Source organism: Hippocampus zosterae, chromosome 3 (assembly GCF_025434085.1).
Source record: "Hippocampus zosterae strain Florida chromosome 3, ASM2543408v3, whole genome shotgun sequence".
In the NCBI taxonomy this organism is placed as follows: domain Eukaryota; kingdom Metazoa; phylum Chordata; class Actinopteri; order Syngnathiformes; family Syngnathidae; genus Hippocampus; species Hippocampus zosterae.
In genome coordinates, this window is record NC_067453.1 from 18,902,787 (window position 1) to 18,930,385 (window position 27,599).

Below are 27,599 nucleotides of genomic sequence, written 5' to 3' on the forward strand. Positions count from 1 at the left end.
GCCTCAATATCTGCAGTTAAAGCACAATATTGTTTTGTTTCATTTCAAATCCGCTGTGGTCATGTTTAGAGCCAAAACAGATGAGGAGCGTGTGCATGTCCTAATATTTATGAACCTGACTGTACATTGGAACCAGGGAAGTTAGACACAGCTATCGTACACAGCTTGTGAAACGAGGCACTACATTGAAGATATTCATTCTTAGCAGGTGCTAATTGTCTTTACAAAATATCATTTGATGCTGATCATGCCAAATGATGGTTGATAAAGCAAATGCAAAGCGAACATCATCAAAACGTGACGACATTTGAACGTACAAATCCAGATTTAAGATAAGATAAGATATCCTTTATTCGTCCCACACTGGGGAAATTTACAGCCTCCAGCAGCAAGAATGTATGTATTTAGTGACTCATGCATTTCAAGGCTAAATTCAGAAGCAATGCATCGACGACTTTAGTATTCTCCCAGATGTGACCAATAAGCCCACCCACCGCCCAAAGCAACAGCTGAGAGCTCGGACTGATCAGGTGACTTGACAAAACCTCACATGGGCAGCCTGAGGATCATATGACACCAGCCTATGCTGTGAGTGCAGACATCCCAAATAAAATCTCAGCCGATCCAACCAGGGCCTCATGCGCTAGCAAAGAAGCAATCACCCAAAGTATGTTTATCCTTGCTAAGCTAATAACAACAATTCCAATCAGTTAATGTCAATGCATGGATGGCCGTTGAGGTCTTCAGAAAGGAAAAGGTTGCGTTGAGTTGTTTTGGTTCCGAACACATCAACCAACCAACAAGGCCACACAGCGCATGAATTTAACATGATGCTCAGTTCCTCAGGGGGGAATAGCAACTTTCAAAGCAGCAATTAATTAACTGACAGCTGTAAATAATGACAGAAGATTGATTATATATATTTATTGACTACGTTTACTGAGACACCCATCATAAAATACAGGAAGACTCATTGGGAAGACTCCTAAAATCTATTGTTAGTGAAACGGCCTCCCAATGTTAACTACACTTTTTAAATTGCCAATGGGGTGGCTTTCATTTGCTTATCGGCTTTTATTTCTGTGGAAAATGCCTCGTTTTGGTGGTCAGCGGCATTGTGGCAGGCCATGGTAAGTAATAAGAATAGTAAAGTTAGGAAAAAAAAGCAAATATACTGCAGAAAGAAGAAACTATGAGTCAAGTCTATGAATCCAAAATCCAACCGGTGCAAGATTCCTGCCAAGACTCAGTCGTTTAAATTTCCATTTCTTGGACACTTTACACCCATTTTATTGAGAATGAATTATATAGTATTAGGACACTATCATGCCTTTATGGCTGAACGTCTTCGAAGACATCGCCTGTGCCATGTGGACATCTCAGGGTGCTCTTCAGCATCGTGTAAGTCAAACTCTGCCCTCTGCAGGACTTGCGCTGATATATAAGCTGTCCTGCGGGCTGCCCCATATCAAGAGAGCAAATCTATTTGAAGGTGGAGAGGTGAGAAAACATGCATGAAAAGGGGCGAAGGCGATTTGCGTGATTTCAGCACGGTGCACAATCAGAGTCGTGTGAAGCAACGCAGCGAGGAGTCGGGCTTCCTTCCCCGCTGATCTAACAGGATGGGAGCTCCTGCGTCTAAACAGCATATGGTTGCCTCCTTAGGCATCAACACACATGTCCAGCGACACATGCACGCTCCATGATGTACACTCTCAGTAGCAACAAAGGAGACATGCCTTGAGAATGCACAGCATGGACGCACGCGCTTTGTATTGGCAAAGTTGTTTTGAGGTAAAAGATATGAGTCAATTGAATCAAATTTTTCCAAATCATTCCACATTTTTTTTCATTGGAGGGATGCAAACTACTACCACATACTTTAAAAAAATATTTTGATCTTATTATATTTTCTTTGATTAAATAATATTTAATGCAGGGTCACTAGCCAAATTATTTGTCAATGTAGCCATTTGTACTTTTTTGATGTTTTGAATGTTTTCTTGGTTCTTTTCTAAATAAGGCATTCAGAAATAACTAGTCAAGACAGTATATGCTCATTAAAGCATCGATAGAACAAATCTTTTGCAAAGTATTGTGTATCATATTCATGCCAATGATTACACATGAAATGATATGACATTTACATTTCATTTTATTAATTGGTTGTCAAACCAACATGAAAGGTTTTCTGCTTGTGAGCTCTTTATTTGATCGCAGCAAAGTGTGTGTTCGTGTCATGATCATCAACCCATCGTAATCCACGGAGGAGCAATGATTGAGCATCAAGCGCAGTTATTGATTAGGTGGTCTTAGCACAACCTTCCCCGTGCTTCACTCTTCACGCTCAACTTGCCCAACCGTGACCACCATCTTCATTCCCACCAACATTACGTCATCCAGCTGCTTGCCCTTCACTTGACCTGACACTTGAGTGCTCAAATGGGATCTGTTGGAGTGTTAAAATCAAGGAGCACTTGTTGAAAATCTCAAATCAGAATAAGAGGATGTTGTGGGACAGAAGTAGAACCATGCTCGTGTAGGTAATGGAACATATTACGTGATGTTGTTTTAGCGCCACAATCCCACCAATCTGATGAGCTCTGCCATGTTGTCATAAATCAGCCGTGTAAGACAATACAGTTGTTTGGGATTTATGTGGTTTCTTGTCTTCTCTAATATGATGGTTTGTTGTGTATGAGAAACAAAATCGTGACCGTGAAAACAAATGAGAATGGCGCATTTGTCTCCAATCTGTCCCTGACAAGGGAAGGCTTCCCTGGTTATAATCCTCTGGCTCAATCCTTGAAGGAATAAACTATGGACGAGATTCCTGTACTTGGGAAAGCAAATTCAGAAATGATCTTAAATGTCCATATTTATGCATTTAAATACATTATGAAAAAAACGTACCACATTGGCTGCGCAGTAACCACTTAAGCAGTTTACGAACAAGGAAAACTACAGTACTCACTGTCTAGTGCCAATTTTTTTTCGCCCTTTCTCTAACAACTTATATGTCGCTGTACAAAGGGTTCATTTGCAGTAACCTGAGAAAATGAAGAATCATTAATTAAGATATACATTGTTTTATGACTGTTGTGGCATTAAAAAAAAACACAGCAATGTCCACATTTCCGTACAGTACCTCCACTTTAAAAAAATAACACAACCGTTCGTTATCATCTCAAATTACAGAAACCACCAATAATATACAAAAATGAAACACGTATATCATCGGGTGCTGTTCAATGTTGGTCCAACACATGACAAATGATTGAAAGAACCAGAGATGCACATTATTTAAGTTGTGCAAATTGCAACAGACGTTTCTGACAGTCAAATTTGAGTGGAACAAGTTTTCCTCGGAACAGCCAATCAGAGAACGGAGATATGCTGGTATCTTAATTTGACGTATTGGTATTACGATTTAAGTAACACCAACCAGTAAGTACAATGGCGATGCTGAAGGCCACGGGCAGACTAGCGTGGCATGGCAACACACAGAGGTTGAAATCTCATTGGGTTAAAAAAAAATAAATAAACCGAACATTCAAATGTACTCATGGCAGGGTGGCCAAGAGAAAATGTATGAAATGTAGTGAAATACCACTTGGGAATAAATGAATTAATATGAGGCAGACTATATCACTTTTAAAAGTCAATCTGGAGAAAATTTGCAATACATGCAGTAAAGCAAGAAAAAAGAACGGCTTCTGTATCCGAAGAGTCCTTTCCATGAAACCGCCATTGCATTCCAGCATTGCTTTATTCAAATCGCATGTAAAGAATGCTGTAAAGTCAACACATTGTGACATGATGGACGGTATTGTAAGCACACGGAGTGCCTTCAGTGACCTGCCATATGTCCCATCGGAGGACACATAATAGACAGGCCTTGCCCCTGAGTCGTAGCCTCCAGAAACGTTAGCAACATCTGCCGTCCCCTCCGAGCAGCCTGAGCTACCACACGCAACCTTTGCATGCATCACGGATGGCCAACTCCGCCTATTTTCTTTCTTTTTTTTTTAAACATACCGACCCTCCAACCATCCCTCTGCGCTCATGAAAAAAAACCACATCCATTCTCTGACTGTTCTTACGCAACAGTCCTGTCTCACCTCGAGAAAATCATGCGCTCCTTCAATCACAGAATCTCCCCCTTGCTGCCTCCCTCGCTCCCACCTTTCAATAAAGCCTCCTCCAGAGAAATCTCTCGCTCCTACCTCCTCCCGGTGCTCCCAGCTCCTCCCCTCTTGCTTTCCACAATCATTGTGCATGGCACATCACACTAAGATTCACCCTCACACACCTTCATCACATGGGAAAACCTCCGTCCGACGGGTTTTGAATATGCAGATTGGCTCAGTCGGCTGCAGCCGCACTCCCCGCAAATGCATCTGCAGCACTTTCTGACTCTGACTGAGCGGTGAATAAATGCTTACATTGGGCTTTTTTGGATGGTAATTTAGAGGGGATCGCTTCATCTGACCATTGCAGCTATGATGCACTTAAAGCAGACCGAACATTAGAGCAGGCATTAGTGACAAGAGACCATGACAAAGTGAGCGCATGCCTTGAGATAAAAATGACCTGAGTTGATTTTTTTTTTTGAGTTTCAAGCAGTTAAAATAAATTTTTTTTCTTTGACTTGGCAGCAAACAAAAAAAAAGATACAGGACAAAGAGAATTACACATGTATTTGAAACAACCACATACTGCCGCTTTTCCTTCGGAAATTCAGTGAAGTTGTTGCTTCCCAAAAAATGCAAAGCTCACAAAAAGCGTTATGTGGTGGCATTATAAGCATGTCAACAGATAACATGAAAATATAGCAAAAATGTGCTTACCATTATCAACTCAATGAGAATATATATATATATATATATATATATATATATATATATATGGCGGCCCGGTAGTCCAGTGGTTAGCACGTCGGCTTCACAGTGCAGAGGTACTGGGTTCGATTCCAGCTCCGGCCTCCCTGTGTGGAGTTTGCATGTTCTCCCCGGGCCTGCGTGGGTTTTCTCCGGGTGCTCCGGTTTCCTCCCACATTCCAAAAACATGCGTGGCAGGCTGATTGAACACTCTAAAATTGTCCCTAGGTGTGAATGTGAGTGCGAATGGTTGTTCGTCTCTGTGTGCCCTGTGATTGGCTGGCAACCGATTCAGGGTGTCCCCCGCCTACTGCCCGGAGACAGCTGGGATAGGCTCCAGCACCCCCCGCGACCCTCGTGAGGATCAAGCGGTACGGAAAATGAATGAATGAATATATATATATATATATATATATATATATGAGAGAGAGCGAGAGAGAATGTGCCTATTGATAGTTGTCATATTAGTGGAATCCAGAAAAAAAAACAATACAAATGCATGACCCAGAAGCGCCCAATAGCACAGTTTATGCTGCCGTTTTCAAATAACAGCAAATACAAAGGCATCTGGTGCATAAAAGACGGTGGTTTCCCCCTCTGATGTATTTTCTGCAGCCTTCGCATTAAAATCTGATTCAAGCTCTTCGTGAACACATGCACCGCTTGCCAACACAAATGACAGCAGGAGTGGGTCAGGAGCCAAAGAGAAAATTAACAATTAAAAAAAAAGCAATCGATCTAAACCAAAGTATTCAACTGCTATTGATTATTTTATACTTGATGGTAGTTATGTATATGATATATATGTATAAAATGCTAACCACAACAAAGATATGAAATTCAGTCAGAGCAGTTGATTGTTTTACAATGCCAACAGTAGTCAGTCAGTCAGTAATTATTTTTTTGACTTTATAAGAGAGAGGGAAATGACTTTTTTATTTTATTTTTTTGGATGACTGGAGAGGGCAGGTAATGTTTGAATGTCATTATCTTTGTCTTATGTTGTAATGTATTAATGTGTTCCCACCCTCAAAAAAAAGATCTTTGCCGATTTTCAAAGAGTAAGTAAGAGTAAAGAGTTAATATTGCCCAATTAAATCACCCAATTAAAACACGCCCAACATGTCTTCTAGTAGCCAGCAAAATTCAATTCAATTCATGTCTTTTTGTGTTGTGACAGCAAACAATGAGGTCCACTCCTCAAGCTCAGCATCCTGCAGTCTCATCACTCACTGTGAGGTGGACCGCTCCTTCCATCAGCTGCATTTGAGTTTGGCCATGTCAGCAACTTTTCCTCTTGCATGCGCCCCCCAACTCCCCCCCCCCCCCCCCCCCCACACACACGCGCACACACACACACACACACACACACACACACACACACACACACACACACACACACACGCACGAGCACTGAATTGAGAATTACACTAAGGAAAAAAAAGCCCCAAGATGAGTCTTCAGTCTCAGGTGAAATAGTGGCGTCTTGAAGGGTCCAGTGAGTTGCAGGATGTAAAGACAAATGGCTACAGTGTGGTGTGTCTCCTCCTCAGAATACATTGGAGCTTCTACACTTCAATTTTGAATTCAGTCATGCCTTGAGAGACATTTTAATTTGTTTGTGGTTAAACTCTGACTAAAAACACTGCAAATGTGCTCGGTGTAAAAAGTGGTGTATCTTTTTTGTACCGGGGCAAGTCTAGCTCATTGTGTTTGTGACTTAAGCTCATTGCGGTGCACCATGCAGGACGTTTCGGTGGACAGAGGGCATTTTCATTTCCACACCCGGACAATTCTGTGACAGAAAGTACACTAGAATTTAGACCAGATGAAAACAGGTCTAAGTTGTGGTGCAGATAGTGTAACATTATTTTGGTGGGTTTGATCGAGGTGCAGGCAGATTGATTTGGAGCTCTGCGGAAATGCAAGGTGGATGTCATCCTATTTCACAAACAAAGAGCTGTAGTGTTGTTGTTTTTTTTTTTAAAAAACATACACTTGATTCTTTTAAATAACATTTTTTTAATAACTCCCTATTTTCATGCCCCTCTTTATAACAACATCCTGACATAACTCGGGGAAGGTAACTCGCCGCAACACATATGAAGCGACAGACTGAAAGAAAGCAGCAAACTAAAAACAAGCAAAATGACGACACAATGAGGCACACCTGGACAAGACACGAGTGGCTGGAGGAATCCGATTAGCAGGGCTGACGAGAAAAGGTGGGAAGGAAAATGTGGGGATGAAAACCTAACAACATGACATGAAAACGGGACACAGGAAAATACGACAACATGAAACAAAAATAAATCAAAATCAAACCAAACTCAACAAAACCACAGGTTTTTACAGTCATTTTTTGAAGAGGATAAAGAATATATGTGCGTACTGCTATATCTGTCTACATGTGTTGCTCCACCATCACTTAAAGGGTCCTAAAACGTGAATACACTGACCACTATATCTTTCCCATTCAGAAAAGGCCTCATGTTCGCTAAGTATACATGAAAGGCTAAAAGCATTCACCTCCATTATATCATAACAATGCTTAATGGGAATACTCTTAATAACCTTTTGGCTCAATAGTTCTGAGTTGGGTTTTTCTTACATCAATAATGTATGGTGTCACAATATAAGTGCTATGATATTTCCATAAATCAACATGTCAGAGAGCAGATTTAAGCTCTGACACTGTTACACACACACATCACACCACTACTAAACTACAAGGAGGGATGATAAACGCTCGAAGTGGTATTAGAAATACTGTAACTTTTTTTTCAATTCACAATCACTCCAAACACGGTTTTAAGCAGTTTGTTGCTGACTGTTGGTTTTAATCTTTTATTTTACAGTCATTTAAATCCTCAAAGGCCTCAACACGGTTGCTGACCAATGCTGGTATCAATAATTCAAACAGCTCTGTTCCCCCCCACCTTCTACTTTATGTACTTTAATGAGGTGGAGTGTTGAGCTGAATTCAGAGTTAGCTTGGTTGTCAACCGCAAATTATCCCCCCGAGGTTTACACCTTCTGTGCTCAATGCTTCCATCTGGCACCACCTAGAAAGTACGTCAACATTTGCATTAAAAATATTTGTATTTATGTTTTTTTTTTCTACAGTGTCATCTGCTGGGACAAAACAAAATAAAGACCCTAAAATGTGTATTTGAAAATTGTAGTAGTTGTTAGTTTGGATAAAACGTTGGGTTTTTACACACCACTGTAATAGCTTTCATGCAAATGTTTGATAGCATAATACCACTTTAATGGTAAACTATAATTTCTGACATCATGTGAATCTCTAGTTTTCATTTCTGTCTGTGGGGGGGAGGGGGTGGGAGGGACTTTGGCTTTTATAGTGGAGTGTGTTAAATAGCTCTACCACTTATGCCCTTCACAGATAACTAGTATCTACCGCCGCTGTTTTTGAGCGAGAGGTAGGATACACCCTGGACTGATCTCCAATCAATCGCATGGGCTGTGAAATGCAACACACACATACAAACTAGTGATAAATTACATAACACACATTCATTTACTGCAACAAACATAAAACAACGCTATCATGGTACATTTTAATATCCCGGCTTCGTTTACTTACATTGGAGTCCAGGAGGTCGATGCTGTCCAGGCTCTTGCTCCTGTGAATTCGGCCCTTGATGCGGCGGAGTGACGGCTTGCCCTGAACGGTGCTCGCAGAAGAGGCGGCTGTGACAGAGCCAGCGGTCGGGCTGGGGTGTATCCTGAGGTCATCGGGACAAATAAAAACAACAGTCCTCCATCAGAGCACCATAAAAAGCAATCCCACACATTTTGTATCACAGCAGGACAACTGGCCTTCGACTACCGAAAGGGAAAACAACACAGTGGGTACGTTCTTGCTCGTCCAAAGGGCACAGTACTCCAGCCCACCCTGCTGGTTAAACTGACATTTAAAATAAATCTATCGTCGGGATTTAATGTCACAAAGACCCTGCAGGGGCACCGATTCACTCACAGGAATCACTGCAGCTTCACACACATAGCGGCTTTGTTTGACCAAACTCAAGCTGGGTCATGGTGAGAGGAGAGTCGTCGTAGGAAAGGTTTTACCCTTCATAAATGGCTTTCTCCTCAAACCTAGCGCAGCACGGCAGGAGACCCATGTACAGTCGACAAAAAGAAGGTTCTGAGGGGTTAGAGCACAGGTGTCAAAGTCAAGGCCCGGGGCCAGATCCGGCCCACTACCTCATTTTATGTGGCCCGCAAAAGCAAATCAACTTGAATCACCCTCGCTTCAATCTGTCCCGAAATCTCGAATTGTCATATGCAAAAAAATATTTTTTGCACCATTTTGCAATAACGTTTACACTCACTTGAACAATAACTGAACAAATACATGACTGATTTAAAAAATAGTGAGCCATCTTTTGTGTGTGTGTGTGTGTGTGTGTGTGTGTGTGTGTGTTTGTGTTTGCGTATGTGTACAAGTAATAATATGATGTAATGAATCAACATTTATTCGGGTTCACTGTCGTAACGGCCCTCCAATGGAAGACGTAACTCCAAAGTGGCCTGCGACAAAAATGAGTTTGACACCCCTCGGTTAGAGTCTGATGACCTCTGCCAAGTGCAAACGAATGACATTTTTACAATGTTAGCAAAACTAACGGCACACATCGTTTCTATAGTGTGTCCAGTATATTTTTCAATACGAGCACTTTGTACGTTAATAAAAGGGGGATACATATATGCAAAAAATTTTCCCAGCTTTAGCAAAATGGTTGTTGTATATCATTGACAATAAATATTCCTTTTGACTTTTTGTGAGGAAGCACATTTGAGTCTTGTCCTTTTTTTTCTTGGAATCAGTATTTCTGTTATGCTTTTTTGTCATCACGAACCTGTACTTGAACCTAAAGTTTGCAACTTTCAACAAGAAAATTACTTTTGGACATATTCATTCATTATGACTTGACAGTCATACATAATAAATATGACCTATGCCTTCAATTTGATATACATTCTCACAAAAACCTGCAGTGTTAGTAATTATATACCATATTATATTTTCTACAGTGTCATGGTATCACAGACTAGATATCCATTAGCAACAAGACCCAGAAGAGCTTCCAGGATTTGGAGGCTCAGCATGAGAAATTATAAGAGAAAGGAAATAACGGAGCTCGAGCAAAGACAACATCGCTTCCACTTTTCTCTCTGCATCAATTCAATATTGCCTTGAGGCAGATAAGGTGCTTACTGGATGGAAAAGTAGTCGTGCAGTCAAATACAGTCGAGCTCAGATTGTTCTGCTAAACAAGATTGCAAACATGAACAATGAGAAAAAGCCGCTTGGACTCTGTCTCAGCCCCGGAGCTGTCCTATGCATTCACAAACTCATTTTCTGGATGTTGATTTGGAAATGGATTGCAGCCAAAACACTCGAGGCCACAAAAGAGCAGAATGTTACACGGTTCAACAACTGGTCCACTCAGATATAATGTGCAAAGAAATAAATCTACATTGTCATTTGATTTACTCTTCATTATCACAAATTGATGCCGTTTTCTTTTCCATTTGACTTATGTCGGAGTGCATAAAATGTGACATTTGTGCTCCCTTAGCTACATTTGAACAATATCCTCTATGCATGTCTAGCATAAGGTTAAAAAAAATGATGCTCATTTATACTTGCACATAAAATGTAATCTGAAAAGTAATTCAACTCAACACAATTTAAACCCCCTCCCCCTAAGATTAAATGTTCCCATCACAACATTAATAATACATACATGGCATATATGTGCATTGGAGAGCCTATATGATATATTATACATAGTACAATATATAATAGGTTGGTGTATGATTAATTTGTTTGTAAAATAGACATACACTAACTATTTTACGTTTTCACTTTTTTTTTTCAAATAATGTCCGTAAAAATGTCCCTATTTTCACGCCCCTCTTTATATGCAGTATGTCAAGATGGAATGAGTCATTTTAAAAGGGGCTCTTCACCTTGCCGCACTTTGTGATATCGCTTAAAGCCTGTAAACATTCCATCAAAATGTCTCGCTAAAGATAATTCCTGGATCTGCGCTGTAGTTTGGATCCGCTCAAAATGCGACAGTTTCCTCCATTACTCACGCTCAGCCCTGTCAGGATTTATGAAAATCAAGCTGCCTGTTAGTTTTTGTATAATCCTGCTGACAGTCAGACAAACAAGCCGGGGAGATGCTAACTATAATCTCTTTGGCGAAGGTAATTAATTACTTCAATATATCTTTGCCGCTGTGATGTCACGTCATCTAAACTACAAGTCCATTTAATATCTGTGGTCTTGTATCACAAAAAAATTAAAATCACTGAGGCTGTGGCAATATGTAAGAAAGACCTTTTTTTGAGGGGCATGAAGGAAGAGCTTCGGAGCATAGAACCTCCCTTAACACTAGTAACACAGAAAAAAATTAGAAGAAGAAACTTGCAATTAAAATTCATTAATATCCTTTCATAAAATCCTTTTTAACAGACTCCCCGCCCCAAAATATACTTGCTTGCGCATGTTCCTATAGCATTTATGTGTGAATATTTGTTATTCGAAGGAATAGCACCCCTGCAACTCAATGCTAATTTTCCATTAGCATCTTAATGCGAATTCACTGCTAGCATTAGCATTAGCGATATTTGCAAAATAAAGTATGTTTTGTATTTAATAACGTGATGTGTGTACGGTATTTATTTTCGGAGTGTGTTTGATTTTACAGTAAAATCCAACTGTGGTATCATTATGTCCAGCCCTATACTGAACAACAATAATGTACTTATAACTTGTGCATACATGTGACCGATTCCTACCGCTGCTGAAAAGTACTTGATATTTGGAAGGTGTGCCACACATGAAAGCTCGCCTTGGCCCTGTGATCATGACTACATTAGCGTCTGGGTCCGTCTATGCAGCTCATAAGAACAAAGAGGAAGGAATCAGCTTCAAAAGAAAACAGATCAATAAGGAGATATGCACTGTCCATCTTGGAGTGTGATGATAAGGGCGCTAATAAAGTTTAGCATGCGCCTGACTCTGTTACAAAGAAAGGAGCAGGGACACACTTGGCATTAAACAGCTGCGGCAAACACCGCAGCTTCTCTGTTGCCCCTCTCTTGTCAGTCGTCCTGCAGGGGCAATCGGGTGCGATTAGTTCGGGGAATAACGGCTACTGCTTAATCAGCAGGTCAATAGACAACGTTCCGCTTCATTCCTCACATCTTTGCCACTGCTAATGTAACAATTTGCTGAGCGATCATGATTCGGGAGAGCGGCACGGACACGAGACACACGCGATCATCGCTAAAACTACACGCTCACCCTCTTCTTTGGTGAGGCAGATGTTAAAAATAAAGGCAAACGTTACATAAATGCATACGACTTGTTGTATTATCCCTGCAGGCTTGCAACAGAGTGTAAAGTTCATTTAGTCAGGTTAATGCTAATCTTTGGCTGTGTGCAGGGGGAGGGAATCTGGTTTTAAGACTGCAGGCAAGAGGAACATCTGTTTGCAAAGACTAATCCTAATATAGCGAGCTGCAGCTATTCAGTCTTTATCAAAGGCAAGCAGAGTCGTGCCTCCGCTAATTTCGGGAGAGCACATGGCGCACACACACATACACACGGCATTGGGGCAGAGGGACGTGTAAATCTAAGCACCACACGCTGAGAGAGATGAGCGGGACAGGAAGCGGCGGCGACCATTTGACCGGGGAATCGGGAAGAATTAAGGCTGAAATTATGTAAAGACTTAAAAATGGGATCAGATAATATGAGCCTGCCGTTTCTTCATTGAAAAAGCTCACATGTCAGTGATGTCACATCCTCTTATAATCAATTTAAATCATGAATGACATAATGACTCACTCCGAATAGTAGCTTGGAAGTCTAAATTAGAATTTAGTTTTTACATGAATAATCAATACTTTTTCCCAGTTCCAAAAGTGACACACAGAGTTAATGCCTGAATGCATTGATCTGCATTGATCTAAAATGAGAAATCAATTTATATGATTTGTGGAAAAGGGCTGCAACAAGGTGTCTTGTGTGTCCGAAATATGAGCGTGGACTATTCATATTGGAATAGACCATGGAATATGAATTATACAAAACACATTTTGACATTTATCCCACATCGAAAGTCTATTTACCAGGGATGGTGATTTGAAATTGCAGACCTTTATTTCAAAGCATCGTGTAATCATGCCACCCAAAAAATTCTATATCCCCCTTGTACTGGCGTTTTCATATGCATCAGGAAGAATGAAAAGTCCCCAGAATTATCCGTCACTGTGTTAACTGAAATTGTATGTTACACAAGTATGATTGGTATCGGTAGCCAGTATCATTATCGACACTCAAAAATGAATACAGTACTGTATTCATACTTGCATTGGTCTGAAAAAATGGCATCGAACATCATAACATTTACTATGCCCTATTTTTCATGTACATGGCGGAGTCATTAATATTTTTGAGACATGATGTCATTATGTTGACCTGGAATCACCCTCAACTGTAGACCCGCAAGCTTATTCAGAGTTCATTTCACACGAGAATGAAAAGAAAATATGGATCAGAACAATAGCGACTTGCAAATAATACATTTTGCATTTCTTACCCCAGCTGCCGAGCAGGAAGTACAGATGACCTTTTTTGTACAAAAATGTCAGAAACACACAGACGGACCCTGCTTTCACTCACCAGCTGACCAAAGCACTTACTCAATAAACAAATGGTGCTTCATTGTGCTGCTGGAATGAGGTGTCTTGTCTCATGGTAAGAGCATGTGTTTGCCTTACCAGTCTTAGTTTTAGAGCAAATCAGTGCACATTTCAATTTGATTTCTTTATTTTTGGCTAGACGAGTGCATTCCAAGCAATGGTATTAATGCACAGACTATGTCCAATCCATTTTAATAACAGGTCTCGTCAACAAGATCAAGTGGAGAGACTTGACAAGATTGTCTTAACAGGAAGTGGAGGCTTTGACTCAATTGACCCATGGGCATTGTTTCAATCAGATGTTACATGCATTAATGTACGCATGTTTTTATAAATACCTTTGTCTCCAAGTGTGTTTTATCCCATCTTTAAGGTGGGAGATGAGAGTTGGCATTGAATATAGAATGTAGGTGCATTATGAGTCAATAAAGGCACCAATAACGGAATATATAGGAGGGCTGAACTGGTTGCCAGCCATTCACAGGGCACACATGGACAGACAACCATTCGTGCTCACGAACACACCGAGGGACAATTTAGAGCGTTCCATTAACTTGCTATGCATTTTTATAGAATGTGGGAGGAAACCGGAGTATCCGGAGAAAAGCCGCGCAAGCACGGGGAGAACATGCAAACTCCACACAGGAAGGCAAGAACAGATTTGAACCCTGCACCTCTGCACTGTGAGGTGGACATGCTAACCAGTCGACCACCGTGCCACTATGCAAAAGAATCACAGATAATTAAAAAAAAAGAAAAGAAAAAAAGACCTATATATGACAACATTTTCCCTTAAAATTGCTTGAAATGAATGGCAACATTCTTTTTATTACTTTAGATGCATTTACATAAAATGCATCTTAATAGCATATGCCTTCAGCTCCCGATTATAAAACGGCCATAGCAGGACGGCCAATACTTATCGGCCGCTGTTGCGAGTATCGATACCTTGAAATAAGGCAGAGAATCAGCCCAATACCGATACCTGGTACCGATACTTGCCCATCCGTACTTTCTCCTTCAGTTGTCATACAATTTCTCTTGTATGCTGCTTGGCCACCTGGGGACAGTTTAAGATGGACTTACTATTGACAACTCAGTACAGCAGTGATAGTGTGTATGTTGTATCTTCGCCAGCATACTTTTGTACATCCTATTTTTTGTGTTAAATAGTCAAAGTCAAGTTTAGCGTATCAGAATTCCATTTGGATAAAACATTGCCTGCAAATATCCCAAGATCCAGGGTGTAGGAATTCCACTGTCGATACTTTTTCCCAGACGAGGCTGCAGAGCATCTCTCATGGGGGCAACTGACAACAGTAACTTTTACTTCAGAGTGGCAATAAACAGCTTGAAGCTTTGTTTTGAAGAACAATTTCTAATAATAGAAATGGGTATTGAGCCTGTCACGTCGCGTGCTCGCCGACAGGTGGCGGAGTTTTCCCTCCGCCTGTTCGGTGCACCTGCTCTCAATTTCGGGCTGATTACCTGCCTTTATTAAGCGACTCCGGCAGTCATCTCACTGCCGGAGAATTCCATACCGTGCCATTGCTCTCTATCGCTAATCTCGTCGCTTGATTATTTCTCGCTGCCCTATTGCCTTACGGCCTCTACCTTCGCGCATTTCGTGTTGTAACCAAATTGGTTTATCGTTACGACTCTCCTATTTCGGTAGTTCCTCGCCCTTTATCGTTTTCGCAAGCGTTTTCGGTTATCTTCCTTATTGTCCTGGTCCTTAATTGACCAGCGTTTTCTGTTACCGTTTTCCCTGTTCGGGCTCTTTTTGTTCTTTATTAAAACCCTTTATTTCTTACAAGATTCCTTCGTTGTCTGCTTTTTCCGGGGATCCACCTCGTCTCTTTTTTTTTCTGTTGTGCACGAGGCGATTCCTCATCGCCTCGGGCTCAACGTGACAGAGCCATCAATTGTTAAAACCCACGATTATGATTATGATCATTAATATTACTAAATGGTGCTTTTTTTCCAAGTGTGTCATATCCCTGAGAAAAAAACATTGCAGATCCTATTTGTTCCTGTGATTCAATTCTCTCATGAAATCTCTTAAACTCCAAACAATTTTCTGTGAATGTGCAGCTTTCCACGCTGCAAGCGGCGTCACACTGGAGTGCAATCTCAGAATACAAAGCAATTAGGCAAATTAACTGAAATATTTACCAATGCTAATTAGAGATCTCTTTAAAAAAAATTCAACATCACCATCCAAAATCCATTATTAGCGGTGGTTGAGTGCAAGGGAACGTGGCATGCAGATTATTTTGAAAGGTCGCACTGTAAACAATGACGTGACCTTGACGTTAAGGAAGCAGACACGATGTGATGCAAAACACTAAAGTGGTGGAAATGGATGGAAACCACATATTTCGCTCAAATAGTGATGTCATAAAGGACCAGGGAGATTTACCATAATGATCAGTTGCAACGAGGAGTCCCTGATTCTCAAAAAAATTCAGTAGTGTACTAAAATAGCTCATTATTCTTTGAACGCTACAGAACCCCATAACTTTCATGACACCTGACATCAGTTGGCGCGACCTCTCTCTGTCACTCTCGCCGTAACAAATCTTCAATCTAACGAGATCAGAGCCTTCCGTGCGCTTGCATGAAAAAGTCAGCCCTTTGTGCCTGGGTTCTCTAAAATAAAATTAGATGCTTGGTGGGAAGATACGTGAATCATCACAAACAATAACAGGGGAAAGGCATCTGAAAAAAGCCCTTATCTTATCCCCAGGCAGCAGTTGAGATCATACAATGGATATGATTAGGCAATATGATGAATAGCTGCCACTGATAACAAGCTTGACTCCTGTGATCACAATAGTGCATGTTTGTGTGAGACTTTTATGACATTAATATATGTTGTGGGTTATGTAAAATGGTGATTTAATTACTTTACAGTACATTTACAAGTCATAGGCCTGTGTCAGGATAGCCTACTGAATATAGAATTTTCACACTCACACTTATTAAACCACTGAGATCTATGTTTTTAGTTATACATGCTCAGGAAAACATCCATCCATCCATCCATTCATTTTCTAATCTACTTTTCCTCACGAGAGTCGCGGGCGTGCTGGAGCCTATCGCAGGTCACTTCGGACAGTAGGCAGGATACACCCTGAGCTGGTTGCCAGCAAAACATTCGTTTAAACTGTGCCAAACTGTATGAGTCTGTGAAAATACCAAAACAAAGTCTAGGCTGCGCCTGCACAGATTTACACTGCGCTTCATGCCAGAGTTGTGCTACTCACTAAAGCAGAACTCATTGTACTAATTGCATCAATGAATCAAACTTTATTCAGTGCTTGCTATGGAAAAAAAGCAAATCAAAATGATTCACATGGATTAAAATCAATCCCTCCCATTACTTGCCAGGAGGACCCAGATCTCTTTTACACACACACACACACACACACACACACACACACACACACACACACACACACACACACACACACACACACACACACACACACATGCACAGATACAGGTTTAAAATGATGGATCGTACCAGCTAGCTAGCACTAAGCTAACCTGTTGTTTCTGTTCTGGCCAGCATCCAAGTGGCCAAATGCCCTTTGTATGGTGCTCTGAGATGCCAGCAGTAAAATAGCAAAGACATACACTGCCTAGCTGGGCTTTATTGACTGACTGCTTAACAGTTGAATTTAATGATTATTAGCTAGCTAAAACCAGTATTCCCTGACACACGCAAAGGCCTCCGGTCGTTGCTCTCAAATGTAGCATAAACATACATACGTCCAAACATTCCTCGATGACAATAGTGGCGACAATGCTCGAATTTGAAAATTCTGATTCAGCACACATTTTAAAAGGCTAATTCACATCTCAATTCGAGTAACCACCGATTTGTCCAGACAATGTAAAACTCATTAGATTGGGGTGCCAAACAAAATGTCCGATGTGTGGACTTGACCTTTCTACAGCAAGCCCGATAGTCAGTATTACTCTGTTTCACGCATTGTGCTTCGGTTTGCCTCTGACAATTGCGGTAGCCAATTGTTGGTGAGGGCCACCTGCTATTTCACTTCCATGGAGCCAACACCTATTTAAGCATCTTTGATTTTGAACTAGATGATAAGAGTAATTAAGCAGACCACACACACGTCCTGGCCGTGGTACTCCGTCCCGAGAGGGGAAAAAAAACAGAGGAAACGTGTGTTCTTTTTAAGTAAACACAAGGCCATAGTAGGGGGAGAGAGCGAGAGGAGGTGAGCACTGCAGTTTGGAGTAATGAAGACCCAAAGTGGTGGAAAGACAAGACACAAACATGCTGAGAGTACAGAGGACATGTTTAATGGGGGGTGTACATGTGGGAATAAAAACAGCAGAGTGCCACATTTCATGCTTTATGTTGCTTTATCATAATGAGGGAAACACAACACAGGAAAGGAAAGGGATGTATGAACACTTCACATTCACATTGACTCACATGGAGTTTGAGATGATGACATCACCCCAGTGAAGTGATTTCCAATCAGTGAGCCATGGGAAAATATTGTCTAATTTCACTTAATTCGGGGATGTCCAAACTTGTTCCATGGTTTATATCCAGGGATATAAACCAAAAAAATATGAAAGGAGTCAGGGCCACTTCACCTTCATCAACACACGCTAAGCAGTTAAAAATATTTAATAGAAAAAAATGTCTAATGTTCAGTTTGGTGTCATCACTGACGAAGCAAAAAGGTGTTTGTGTGATATTTAAAAAAATCTGCTATATGGTAACATTGCACGTTCAAAAGATTATCCATCCATCCATTTTCTGATCCACTTTATCCTCACAAGGGCCGCAGGGGGTGCTGGAGCCTCTCCCAACCGTCTTTGGGCAGTAGGCACAGGACACCCTGAACCGATTGCCAGCCAATCGCAGACACACAGAGACGAACAACCATTCGCACTCACACTCACACCTCGGGACAATTTAGAGTGTTCAATCAGCCTGCCATGCATGTTTTTGGAATGTGGGAGGAAACCGGAGTACCCGGAGAAAACCCACGCAGGCCCGGGGAGAACATGCAAACTCCACACGGGGAGGCCGGGGCCAGGATTAAACCCACGACCTCTGCACTGTGAGGTTAAATGGCAATATATTCTTAATTTCTCAGTAGGGGGATGAAAAAGGGGTGTGAGACAGGGCAAAAGCTCCGGGCATCCACCAGAGGTCTATTTTTGTCGCCAGTGTCCAATAAAATGCAAAGAAAATGTGCACAAACAAGAACTTCATTCATCATAGAAATTATAAGGTACAACACACCAACATCATGACACTCATGTCTTTTTAGGACACTGTCGAAATACTTGTCACAGTACGGCATACGGCTATACAGTGCTGCAAGGGTGTGGAAATATTTCACCCAAAATAAGACCGTTAGCACTTCTCTGTTAATTATGCAGGCCTAATATCAAGTGAAATCGAAACAGTGCGGTTTCTCATTTTCAGAGAAATGAATGAGCCCTGGCAATGATATGCTGTCTGAAAACACTCTGTGCTATATATAGGGAACATGAGATGAGACCGGCTGGCTTTGACAAATGACAATAACTATTCACATGATGGTGAATTGTATATCGCTACCGTCGGGTGGATCTCTCGTACTTCCAAAATCATCACTTTTCAATAGATGCCAAAAACAGCATATTGGTTTAACCATCAACACGGCATCGTCAGATGCAAGCAAAATTGGTCCAAAATAAATAAATAAATAACACCCACATGTTGGACTGAACAACAGTATAGATTTGTAAAAAAAAAAAAAATTGACATAGGAGGAGTCGGCCCAACGCTAGCGATATGTAATTGTGTGTTTACGTGAAACTGGCTCGTGGTGCAAAAAAAGCGTATGGGGCGCCAGTTACGAACAAAATAAATAAATAAAAATCAACAATGTCTGGAATTAATCAACTTCACCTTGACTTTCATCATATTATATTCGAATACAAAAACGGTTGAATGTTCAACCCCTATTTACAACAAATTACGTAAATTCATCAATCTATGCCAGTGACGTGTCGTGACAGGTGGAACAATGAAATCCTCTTCCACTAGATGGCAGATGGTACATAAATAAACTGTGCATCCAGTTTTTGTGGCATTTTTGAATAGTGGTGTCCTACGAGATAATATTTGGAAAATATTTGCTTTGGCTCAATAAAGGTTGGGAAACACTGCACTGCCTCCTCAACTTTAGGAGGAAGAACACACACATACACACACACACATACACACTAGCTCCCAGCATGCATTGTAGTGAGATGGTTACAGATTGGCTGCAGTGACAAAAATCACGATTGTGTTTTGGACCCCTTAAAAAGCAGCTTTGATTAGTATACACCCCCCATTAATCTTCCCCCAAACCTCCACCTGCATCCTCACCCTCGCCGGATTCTTACTCACCACATTCGCTTCCTGGGTGGAAGACAATGTTCTTTGTTGGAGGCGGTCACCCCCAGAGCCAGCTGCATCACAGTAATGTATTTCTGGTAATTCACCATGGTACCGTCCACCGCTACGGAAAATCCCAGGCAAAGGAAAGCGCAGGTGATCATATATGAGTCTTATTATTCCCTGGCATCCGCCGCCTTGGCTGAGTCTCCCGGGCTCGGCAGCGGTAGCATCAGCAGCACATCGCCATTTGCAGAGCCGAAGGACTGACAGCGAAAACACCCCCCAAGGAGCTCAAGGCAAGGTGTCGTGCCGTGGCCACCCATGTCTGCAATGACACTCGCACCGAAACGCACCGCCCTTCCAACCGTTCGCCGATTCCGCCCCCCCCTTTTTTTAACGACTCAACGTGCGTGCGTCCTCTCTCTCCTCCTAACACGCTCCAGACGTGATCGGCTTCCTCCTGCCTCCTACCTCGTCAACACACTCTTAAAAAACGCTGCAGCGTCCAAGAGTCCGTATGTGTGTGTGCGTGTGTGTGTGCGAGGCAGGAAGGGGGCGGGGGAGGATGGCAAGGGAGGAGGTACTCATTTTGGAGATGCTCAGTAGTAGTAGTAGTCAGGGGCGTAACCATCATTTCAGAAATAACGGGAGATGAGGGTGGAATTATTGTTGAGGTGTAAGCTAACTTTTTTGAGCGAATGATCATTCTGTCACTTTCTTCTACTTCCACTCCATAGTGGCCAGAAGAACAGATACCCATCAGACTGCTTGATGTAAAACACCATGAGGCATAGAATTAATAGCAATCCTCTCTGACGAGTGCATGATGATGCCCCCCTTCCAAAAAATGTTGGTGGGGAGGCCGAGATGAGTGAAGTGTATTGCCTAGCAAAAGACATTTGGGTAACCATAAAAAATGTCGATGGATAGGTGGGGGTTTGGACTGCTCTGGATGCCCCCCCCCCCTCAAAATTAGGTGGATGGCTTGTGTAGCTGAGACACCCCCACCACACCTCCATTTTGCATGTGACTGGAAAACTCACCACAAAGGTCATTAATAAAATTAATTCTTCAGAAAGCTTATTTGGAATAATAGATTAATCAATCAATATTGCAGTATTGTTTTGAGAAAAGAGTTGATTTCATTCTGTGACCACACTCGAAACTCAAATCATCTTTCACTGGTATAATGAATGGAAATGCTATGAATGCCTTCCAGATCCCCTCAAATAACAACAAAAGATTTTGTAATGTGTTTTTTAAATGGACAACAGTACTAAATAGCAACACACTACACTCTATTAAAACACATAGTAATAACATAATTAAATAATATGGAAAGAATTGAACAGTTTTTACATCATAGATAGTTCTCTTTATGTGCAACTTGGCCACTGGGTGGTAGCGTAATACAGTCATGCATAAAAACAACTACTGCATTTATAAGAATATATGCCTGTGAATATTTTTATTTTATCTGTCTATATGTGTTGCTGTACCATTTGTGTTCAAATATCTGTTCCTTAAAGAGTTACAACACCGCCACACAAATGCTCTTCGTTAGCCCATCTATGCCGTTTTCAACACCAATTGGCCAGCGTCGAGGGACAGACATGGATTTCTCATCCGTGGCCTTTTGACTACAACAACAGTTTGTTTGTTTTTTGTATTAAGTGGCGCCGGCAACACACCATTAAATCCCAGTCTGTCTCCATTTTGTATCGATGGCCATCAAACGTTAACTTGATTGGTAGTATTCACTTTATGTCATATGATTTGCAATTAGATTTAGTCGATTGTTTATAAGGCTAAAGTTGTGATCCTACACTTATATACTGTAGAATATCCACCGCTGAAGCTTTTCCATGCCAGCAGGCGCACAACCTCCACACAGCTCCTTTTCAAAGCCGTAACGTGTCTAAACGGACCACACCCATGACATTTTCCACAGCATTCGACCACATCTGTGGATCTTCATTAGCAAATTCCTAGATAATGGATTTTATGCTGACAGTTTTTTTCCCCCTTTATGGTTGAGGTTGCTTCTCTTAAGGTTAACCACAAACACTGGAGTGGATTGTTTTGCATTTATATTGTCTCTACCGGGCCCACCACTGATTCATAATTTAAAATTTTCATCATTTAAAATTATCTCAGCTAGTTCAGCACTTAATTTTCACAACCCCCTCTCCCCTTGACTCAATGTGAAAAACTTCTGCCAGCTGAAATTAACATCAGAAGACAGTGATTGCTAAATGATGTTGACTTGTATTTATGAAACCACACAAACCATTTGGTCACCGATACTGAGCCCCTGTTTGATGATTTCAGATTTCATCATTGGATGTTTAACATGCAAACATTTAGCGGCAGACTTTAAAACATTTATTCATTCTTTTAAAACTCACACGACTCTGGAGATGATGAATAATTTTAGTGTGATCTATTCTTGCAAGTCTGACAGTGCGGAAAAAGTGCCATGTCTTCAATAATTCATTTTGTCCAGAACCTCAAATTACCTTTGTTGTTCATGGCAACCTTTTGCCAATGCCACTTGCCATGCGACCGCAATTGGGTTATTTTTCAATCAATAGCGTGATTCACTGGTCATGTTGTGGGCATAAGAGTAGGTCAATCGGTCTAGACTCTGTTGTTGTGGAATAGCGGGTGCCTCCTCACCGGAGCGCAGAACATCTGACTCGGCTCAAACATGTAGCATATGTAGGCATAAAGAATGATGCTAGACAAAGTAACACCCATTTTTGTCCTGGTCAATGATGATATTTGACTCACTGTTGACAGTTGAGCAACATGGTTTTAGCGCATTCACTGGACTTGCCATTTATTTTTTTAAAAATCTCTTCTCTGTGATGCGTAAAATTTAGGAGACATTTATTTTCACTTCACATGGACTTTAAATATACACATCCTCAACTAAACATCAAATACTGTCTGTGACTGCGTAAAAAAACGCACCTGGCCACTATATACAGAAACATGGTATGCACTTAGCTCCATGGGATAGGTGCCATGTTGGAAACCCCTCTCAAATCGATGGAGTGAACACAATCCATAATGACTGTCTTTTGGGTGCGTCAGTGTGAAAGTGTAGAGGCGGTTGGGGGTCAGCGAATGTGCTGCAGTTTAAAGCCCACCGCATACCACTGCAGCAGCAGATTTCACACTGCATCCTCTCTCTGCATCCATGCAGTAATGACACAGGCCAGCTAATCATTAACTTCCTCAACCACCGCCGATGTCTTACGTTGTCCACAAGCTCGTGCTGACACTCACAACACATTCAATTGCTCTTTTTCCTCAGTCAGTAAATAGGCCAGCGGGGGCTGCCCTTCTTTCTCATGTCCTTCCACTGCCTCATTCACTTTATTGCATGCAGCAACATCCAACGCTGGTTTGTGGCACTCGCCGGCTGCTCCCAGAGGAGGAAAACCTGGCCCGGGGCCCTGAGAGCCTCCGCTGCTGTAACCCTGTGATTTATTAGTTTTCCAACAAACAAAAGAGGAAGTTCACAGACAAAGTCCACTTCACATTAAAAGCACTGCACTAAGTGGATGGTAGCGAGCAGGATGAAATATACACTCGCGTGCACACAGTCACACCTCGGTGCTGTCGCAGTGCTTTCTTTCTGTATGTGCTGTGAGGTGAATCATCGTCAACCTCACAGCTTCATTTCATCTCTCCTGGGCTCCGCCTACCCAAACTGCCAGAGGCTCATTTTGTCCACTTATGGATGAAGAAGTGACATCATCACCGTTGCCTCACATATACAGAAAGCCTCGGGTCTGAGCTCACATACACACACACACGCACACATCAGAGAATCACTTATAAAGAGCGTTCTGGAAGAAAAAGTGATTTATTCTACATTCGAGGCAGGAAAAGGGCACTCAGCCACCAGATGGCGCTGTTTTTCTTTATTACGAAGATGTCCAGTAAGTCTCCCTTCCATTGCAGGTTCGAGGTCGGTGGCTTGCTGATTTTATAGATATTTTTGCAGTTAGTATTATTTATATTGCATGTAATTCCATTTTTGAACTCTAGATGGTGGCACACTTATCTAGCTTGAGACGGTGTCAATTTGAAAGAAGAAGAACGGAACATGAAGTATTTGAACACAGCCTAGATTTTGTTGATAAGTGGATTATTGACTAGAATCTTCTGTAATGCTGCTTTGTACACCTACAGAAAGCAACGACTAGAGGTTCATTTATAATAGTTATCTTTGAGCATGATTATTGATGTACATTGTGAGATAATGTCAGAATGGGCGTGCTAACAAGCCAAATCCATTTTATATTTCATCTATTCTATATTTTACAATAGGCAGGATGGTGGCAACATGTCTGGGGTTCGAATCTTGTGTCTGGCTCTCCTTGTGAGTCCCAGGTTTTGTTAAGTTACACTAGCATCCTCCCACAATCTAAAAACATGCATACTGCTCAACCCATATTGTTTTGTGTTTTTTGTTATTGTAAAGTGTCCTTGGGTGTCTTGAAAGGCGCTTATAAATAAAATGTATTATTATTATTATTATATTAGGTTCAGTGAAGACTCTAAATTGTCCATAGGTGTGAATGTGAATGCCCGTTTTTCTGGATCCATACGGGCCCTCCCTACCTCTAGCATTTAGAAAATGTCTGAACTAACAAAACGAAAGAACAAAAGTTAGCCAATTGAAGCACTAGAAATTGTGTAATTTAGATACATACATAATTGGATTGAATTGGATAAACTTTGTCAAATGTACTGTATGTGTAACATATAGCACAGATTAAATGTATGCAAGTCAAAGAGAAACATATGCATGCCGTCACAGCTCGGAAGGGACTCTATCAGGTAAGGCAGGGGTGCCCATTGGGTAGATCCTGATCTAGCGGTAGATCTAAGACAGGTCCCAAGTAGATCCGAGGAGTGTCGAGGAGAAAAAAAAACAGCCATTTGTGTGTCTTTGTACATGTTAGTAACATATATTTTTTGTGTTAATGTACGCTGCACCATAATCATCTTATCAGTCTCATTTTCACAAAAATAAATAAATTTAAAAATAAAATAAAGCAGGTAAAATGTGAATTTACGGTGGCGCGTAATTACGTCACCGGGAGTTGGTTGCGCTAAGCAGTCTGCAATCGCAGCTTGTGATCAGAGCTGTTGCACTCTATCTTTTATTGTCATGATTCTCATTCAGAGTTTGCTTCGTGTACAATTCACCGAGGGCACGGGCAAAGAATAGGAATCTAGGAGGGCCCAGAGAAGCACTTTAAAACTGTAAGTGTGAGCTACGATAGTTAACAGGCTGCAAAAGTGCATCGCATGCCTCAGTTTCAGGCTGTTTCTCATAATGGCGTGTGTGTGTGCGCGTGTGCGCGTGTGCGCGCGTGCCGGTAAGGGTAGATCCCGGGAGGTTAGTTGATCGAAAAGTAGATCTTCGATCCAAAAAGTTTGGGCACCCCTGAGGTAAGCTAATGTGGCGCACTTGATTAGGACCCGGAAAATCAATTCAAGCAATTCTATCGATCTATGTTAGATGACAAATGGATGGAAAAAAATATTTTTTTAAAAATTGGATTATGAGGTTTCTAATCAAAAACAAATATCTGTTCATGTTACAGAAACTGGAGTTAAAAAAAGAAATTCAGAGAGTGACACATTGCTCATTTTATATAAAATCTGCCTGTGGTATTAGAAAAGGCCCTCCACACATCTATTCAAATTGTGTTTAATCATTCATTTGAAGTGCACTTAAATCAGCAGATTCATTTCTGCTCAGATGAGATGACTGTTCTCTGCAACTCAGCGAATTAAAAAAAAAGTTGACTAAAGCAATATTTCAGCTGACGGCACTTAACTGCATCCAGTCAATTTCACATCTGTTCCCGCGGTGCTCTTTGCACGGGGAGGTGTTGTGCACTTTCAGCCCAGACATGTAATCAGCTGCTCGCATGCTCACTTTGATTCAGCACCACTCTCAAAATAAACAAAACCAGCTTGAGTCCATTCGAACCGGCACATCTGACAGTCTCCTCCTTGGCTTGCGATGTACAAAGTGACATCATCGACAATACAAATGACTTTGTGCAAAGGTGCACCATACCGCGAGGACGACATTGTTTCTTCACAAGCATGGCCTCCGACGAGCCTGACTCTGCCACAGAGGGACACGCTGGCACCAAACCACAAAGCCTTGAGGCGCTTTGTGTCCTACTTCCTCTTAGATTGAATAAACAAACGATTACGCCATTTTTCAGCCTCAATATACGCTTATTCGACCTTGACTGACTGCTGACTCTCTTGCATTGATTAATGCACGTAAAATGAAGTCTGGTCCCCCAATAAATAAATAAAAAGAAGAAAAACAAATCATGTGCAACCTTTTGAGATGCCAACTCCAGAAGTTGGAATGTGGGCAAGGAAAATCATCATATTGTGTCAACTCATAAATAATTTCAAGAGGACTTACATTGCAAGTGGTCTGCGTGTTGTTGGGCGGCTCCGTGACCATTCTCTGCTCAATGCACTGCAACGTGTGTGTCGTTGTCATTTTGTCATGTGTGTGTGTGTGTGTGTGAGTATGTGCGCCCAGGGCCACACTGCTGGGATTGCAGTCTCAATGCTGACTGAGCTGTCACACAATAAAGAGGCCTCCTTAATGGTTTGGAGAGCATATCAGGTCGTATGTCCCGTCGCTTTAAACTCATCGCCACCCGCCTGCCCCACCTCACGCACTCGTAGAAACACACACACATCCACGCAGAACCCATGCAGCCTCACCCCTCCTCCTTCTATTGCAGCTGGGCCAAGGGTACTCTCCGGGGTTCACACTCACGCAGAACTACGTCATCCCGCAACTCTGACGCAAGCTCAAAAGGCTTGAGTGTGGGCGCTCTGACTTTTATTTTGTAGCATAAATTGACCCCACCCATATTCATTCAAAAAAATTTCAGATGTAAGCAAATAATAATAATAATAATACATTCATTCATTCATCTTCCGTACCGCTTGATCCTCACTAGGGTCGCGGGGGGTGCTGGAGCCTATCCCAGCTGTCTCCGGGCAGTAGGCGGGGGACACCCTGAATCGGTCGCCAGCCAATCACAGGGCACACAGTGACGAACAACCATTCGCACTCACACTCACACCTAGGGACAATTTAGAGTGTTCAATCAGCCTGCCATGCATATTTTTGGAATGTGGAAGGAAACCGGAGCACCCGGAGAAAACCCACGCAGGCCCGGGGAGAACATGCAAACTCCACACAGGGAGGCCGGAGCTGGAATCGAACCCGGTACCTCTGCACTGTGAAGCTGACGTGCTAACCACTGGACTACCGGGCCTAATAATACATTTTATTTACAAGCGCCTTTCAAGACACCCAAGGACACTTTACAATAACAAAAAAACATAGAACAATACGGGTTGAGCAGCGGCAGCCAAAACGCGCCAGCGTTCACTCAACCCAACCCAACCCAAACACACATTCACTTTTTTAAATTGTTATGTGATTGCTCTTTGCTAGCTTC

At 41.7% G+C, this 27,599-nt stretch overlaps 1 protein-coding gene across 10 annotated transcripts in view; it reads right to left on the reverse strand.

Annotated features, from left to right (window-relative positions):
- Positions 1 to 27,599, reverse strand: part of tjp1b (tight junction protein 1b) — a 69,388-nt gene that overhangs the window by 39,178 nt on the left and 2,611 nt on the right. For 7 of the 10 annotated variants that reach the window (XM_052061410.1, XM_052061409.1, XM_052061412.1 and 4 more), the window contains exon 3: positions 8,488 to 8,629. In XM_052061410.1, the coding sequence (XP_051917370.1) occupies positions 8,488 to 8,629 (142 nt within the window). Of the gene's footprint in view, positions 1 to 8,487; positions 8,630 to 20,070; positions 20,890 to 27,599 lie in introns of those variants that run through there. The other 3 variants (XM_052061420.1, XM_052061417.1, XM_052061416.1) reach the window with 2 other exon arrangements.